This window comes from Physeter macrocephalus, chromosome 14, assembly GCF_002837175.3.
Source record: "Physeter macrocephalus isolate SW-GA chromosome 14, ASM283717v5, whole genome shotgun sequence".
NCBI lineage: Eukaryota > Metazoa > Chordata > Mammalia > Artiodactyla > Physeteridae > Physeter > Physeter macrocephalus.
In genome coordinates, this window is record NC_041227.1 from 127,763,735 (window position 1) to 127,768,751 (window position 5,017).

Below are 5,017 nucleotides of genomic sequence, written 5' to 3' on the forward strand. Positions count from 1 at the left end.
CCACCCCTCTCACCCTCCAGTGCCCACGGCAGTGCCCCGCAACGTGGCTGTCCACGGCGCCACGGCTACGCAGCTGGATGTGACGTGGGACCCGCCCCCGCTGGAAAGCCAGAACGGAGACATCCAGGGCTACAAGGTACAGGCGCTCCGGCAGAGAACAAGGTCCAGAGGGACACAGGGCCGGGTGGTGGTTGGGAGTGACCCAGCAGTGGTGAGACGTCCCGGGTCTACACCTGATGCCTTGGCTGTTTGCACCCAATCCCCTGAAACACCTGCAGCCGGAGCAAAACTCCGCCCATCCCCCCCCGCCCCGGCGTCCTCGGGGCAGGCGGCGCTCAGGTGCTAGAAATTCAGGCCACCCCCCAGCTTGTATCATCCCTGGGCGGTACCCCACCCCCGCCCCCGCCCAGCCCACCAGCTCCCGTGCCAACGTGAGACCCCTCAAAGTGGTTATTTGGCCAACCCTAGTTACCATATTGATGCAAATCGAATGGCCAATTAGTAAAGGACCACCGGCCAGGTGTTGGAAATTTCCGTTTAAAGTTATTTCTAGATTTTAGGCAACATCTTGTGTTAGGACAGGATTCAATTTGTCTCCAAAATTTGCAAAGCCCTTTAGAGCTCCTTAATCCTCCTGAAAGCCCAGTAAAGCTGGTAGGTTATAATGTTTGTGCCCATCGTACAGATGCGGAAACTGAGACCCAGCTTAGTGGTTCAACGAGGTCACAAAAAAAGCAGATAGCAGAGAGTCAGATTCCAGGCCTGCTCGCCGTCACCCTGTGAAAGGTGGGGAGGAAGCGCTGAGCGCACAACCACTGGAGGAGATGGCGGTAATAGTAATCATAATAATAATCACGTGCTGCCCGTCTGGATCCTCAGCCCGTGGCCATGTCTGAGGCCTACCTCCCGTGCCGCTGTCCAGTGCTGCTCTGATTCCTGGCGGTGGTTCGTTACTCCAGAGAGTAGCCTAGTGCAGTGTGGCAAGGTGGGAAGGGTGGGGAGCCAGCAGGAGCTTCCCGGCTTCCTCAGCTCAGCCCTCGTCCCACAGGCAGAAACTGAGTTTCCACAAAGGTAAGGGCCTTGCCTGGTCACACGGCTCGTGGAGACCCCATTTCAGACAGAATCTGGTGTAGGAGTCTGGTTGTGTGGGGGGTGAAGGAGGCGGGAGAGAGGAAGAAAGGCGTCTCGCCAAGGATGCTCTGAAGATGGATGACGCTCCCGGGCAGCACCAGCTGGGAGAACCAAACATTGCGCCACTAGCATATGCCTCCCTGGGGAAGGAGAAGGAGCCGGGCAGGGCCTGCAACAGTTTGGCAGCCGCCAGACCGGGGAGGCGTGGACGTCTCCAGTTAATGTACGGTCCCAGGAAATCTGTGGGTGCCCAGACACCACACATCACACGGCAGACGTCCACGTGCTCAGGGAAACATCATAAGCAACCATGGACATTGACAAAGGAAACAGAATTGCCACCTCCCAGACCTGCATTAACATCCGCGTTCACTGACCTTAACGTTAACCACGCGTTCACACCACCAGCCAGTGGTTGCACCAGAATGAGCTGTGACGCGTTCAGGGACGGGCACGTCCATGCATCGGGCCTTTCAGGGATGCGTGTTTATTGAGTAGTTACTTTGTGCCTAGCAGTGTCCTCGGTGCTGAGATTCGAGCAGAGACGACGTGAGCTTAAACTGTAGGGGAGGAAGCCAGTGATACACAAAGCAAAGGGCACCTCCAGGTGGTGGGAAGTGAAATGGGTTAAGGAGCAGGTTTGGCATTTTAAATAAGGGTCGTTGGGAGAGCGCTTAGTGAGAAGCTGCCACGTGACCAAAGGTGAAGGCGAACAGGGTGTGAATCACGTGGATCTGGGAGAAGAGTGTTCCAGAAGGAGGGGAAGACAAGCAAAGGCCCTGGGATCAGTGGGTGCTTGGCGTGTACAAAGCCCAGCAAAGAGCCCCACGTGTCCCCGTGTGAGGGGGTGCATCACCTGGGGTCCTCAAGGGCTCTGGCTGAATGACATGGCAGCCACAGGGACTTGGGGACAGAAGAGGGACATGGGTGACTCGGGTTTTTAAAGGCTCGTGCTGGCTGCTGCGTTGAGGGTAGTCTGAAATGGGGAAAATGCAAAACATGAAGAGGCGGCAGCATCATCCAGGTGATGGTGGTTTAGACCACGCAGTAGCAGGTAAGAAGCCTTTGCTCTTGGTTCCATTTGAAGGGGGTAGAGCTGATAGAATTTGCTGATGAACTGAATGTGGAATGTGAGAGAAGGAGAAGCAACAAGGATTTCCAAGCAGTTGGATGACGGAGCTTCCAGTTACAGCGCAGGAAAAGAGGAGACGGTGGGAGGGGGAGGCTCGGAGGGAGAGCTGGTGTCTGAGACGTCTGTTGGACTTCCAAGGGGAGACACCCAAGGGAGCTGGACACACAGGTGCGGAGTCCAAAGGAGAAGGTCCAGGATGGAGGTGTGAACGGTGGGATCCTCAGCATATAGATGGTCCTGAAAGCCCGGAGATTAGATAGAAAACACCAGAAGTCTGAAAACTGAGCCCCGGGACCAAAACAAGTGATGCAAGTCTCAGAGCCCACATGAAGAACGTGCTTCCAGAAGCAGGGAGGAAGCAGATGTGCCATCTACTACTGAGAGCTCAAACAAGATGAAATCTAGGCAGCAATTATTCAGGGATGGGCAGACAGCCCATGAGCCTAATACGGCCCCCCACTTGTTTTTGTAAATAAAGTTTTATTGGCATGCAGCCACACCCATTTGTTTACAGATCGCCTTTGGCTACTTTCAAGTCACAGGCAGAGTTGAATAGCTGCAACAGAGACCGTGTGGCCTGCGAAGCCTAAAATATTTCTTACCTGGCCCTTTACAGAGAGAGTTTCCAGAGCCCTAGATTATTGCGTTAAACAGGCCAAGTTCACAGGTGACTCTGATAAGAGTTGGGGGCAGGGAATGCCTGCTTGGAGTGGGTTCACGAGAGAATGAGGAGAGGCAGCCGGTACCGGTATCCCTTTTGAGGCGTTTTGCTTTAAAGGGAAGTAACAAAATGGGGTAGAGACTGGAAAAAGACAGTCAACGGAGGCGGTTTTAAGATGGGAGGAATAACTCGTTTGTGTGCTGATAGAAATGATTCTGGAAAGAGGAGGAATTTGGTGATCCAGGGAAGAGAGGAAGCGGTGAGAGGGCCTGGGATTTAGTGCAGCCGCGCGCGGGGCCCGCCTTAGTAGGCAGCCGGCAGTTCCGCCCTGGTCACAGGAGGGAGGCGGAGGGTAGGGACACAGGGCAGGAGGTGGTCCCGCTGGGGCAGGGAGCTTGTGGAGTCTTGTGTGATGGCTTCCGGGGCTCAGTGAAGGGTCCTGAGCCAGGAGTGAGGATGGGGAGGGAGGGAAAATGGGGAAGGGTTGTGTGGAACCGTGATGCCGGAGACTGCAGAGAGTGGACCAGGCCAGCGTATCACGGTGGCCGGGCCACTCAAGGCTGTGCTCGTGCGCTGAAAGTGCGGCTTTCCTCCAGCGACAGCCAGCAGTGTGACATGTGGGCATGAACCTGGCTTAACCGAGGCTGAAGTTAGGCCTGTTGCCTGTGGTGAAGCCCGAAGGGGCAGGGTATTGAGAATAGAAGCTGGTGATGACGAGTCACTCCTGCACCTGTTCCCGTCTAAGGACGGTGTTTATCCTTGGCGATGTTTATGGAGCACCAGCAGGTGTGCCAGGCGTGACTCTAGGTGCTTGAGATGCAAGGGAGCCAAAGACGTGGGCCCTCCAGGGAGCGTGTTTTCTAGCAGACACCTGGCTACCCATCAGCCTGCTCGGCAGCTCGGCCGTGTGCCCTTGGGGTTGGGGTCAAGGCTCAGCCCCTTGTGCTATTTGCACAAATGTCACTTAAGCCTCGTCCGACAAAGGTCTGCTGAATTCGGTACACACAGGTAAGACCTGCCTGCTGAGGGCGCCCGTTTATGTACGTGTGGTGGCCCTGGGTCCTGGACCCCCCCCTCCTCCCCCTCCCCAAGAATGTGACGCCAGCCACTAGCACCTCCTGTCCTGCATTATCACTTTTCTCACGCTGAAATATGGTGCATCTTTCAAATGCCTCTTCCTGGCCTCACGTTTGCTTCAGCCATTCTTCTGGTTGGTCCCTTAACAGCAGAAACCCTCCCAAAAAATGTCTGCCCGCTGCCTCTGCCCCATCGCTCTTGAATCCACTCCAAGTAGGTTCACTCATTCATTCCAAACAGTGAATGAATGAATGACTTCAAGTGTGACTATCTACCTGCATCAGAAGACTGAAAAAGAAAGAAGAAAGAAAAAGGGAGGGGTTAGAGAGAAGCGAGGATTTTATGGTACCGAGTCGTCCTAACTGCCGTTCACACATGCCAGGTGGGGACACTTTTATTAGCTCTCTCTCACTTTTATGAGCTTTCTCCCGGCAAATTGAGAAATTGAGAAGCCAATAGCGTGCCGAAACCCCTTTGGCCAGCAGGTGGCGCCAAATGCCCTCTAATCCTCTGCGGGCCAGGGACTTGCAGCTTTCCCAACGCCCCGATTCCGAGTTCTAAAATGCCTCGATTCCAAGTTCTAAAAGTAGTGAAGCCATGTTCATTGCAGCACTATTTGCAATAGCCAGGACATGGAAGCATCCTAAGTGTCTATCGAAAGAGGAATGGATAAAGAAGATGTGGCACATATATCCGATGGAATATTACTCAGCCATAAAAAGAAACGAAACTGAGTTATTTGTAGTGAGGTCGGTGGACCTAGAGTCTGCCATACAGAGTAAAGTAAGTCAGAAAGAGAAAAACAAATACCATATGCTAACACATATATATGGAATCTAAAAAAAAAAAAATGGTTCTGAAGAGCCTAGGGGCAGGACAGGAATAAAGATGCAGACGTAGAGATGGACTTGAGGACACAAGGACGGGGAAGGGTACGCTGGGACGAAATGAGAGAGTGGCATGGACATATATACACTACCAAGTGTAAAATAGATAGCTAGTGGGAAGCAGCCGCA

General features: G+C 53.7%; 1 protein-coding gene across 1 annotated transcript in view; it reads left to right on the top strand.

Moving 5' to 3' along the window:
* The window catches only part of SDK2 (sidekick cell adhesion molecule 2), a 258,280-nt gene that overhangs the window by 234,783 nt on the left and 18,480 nt on the right, over nucleotides 1–5,017 (top strand). The window contains exon 36 of the mRNA XM_028498147.1: nucleotides 21–136. Coding sequence (XP_028353948.1) covers nucleotides 21–136 — 116 coding nt within the window. The remainder of the gene's footprint in view (nucleotides 1–20; nucleotides 137–5,017) is intronic.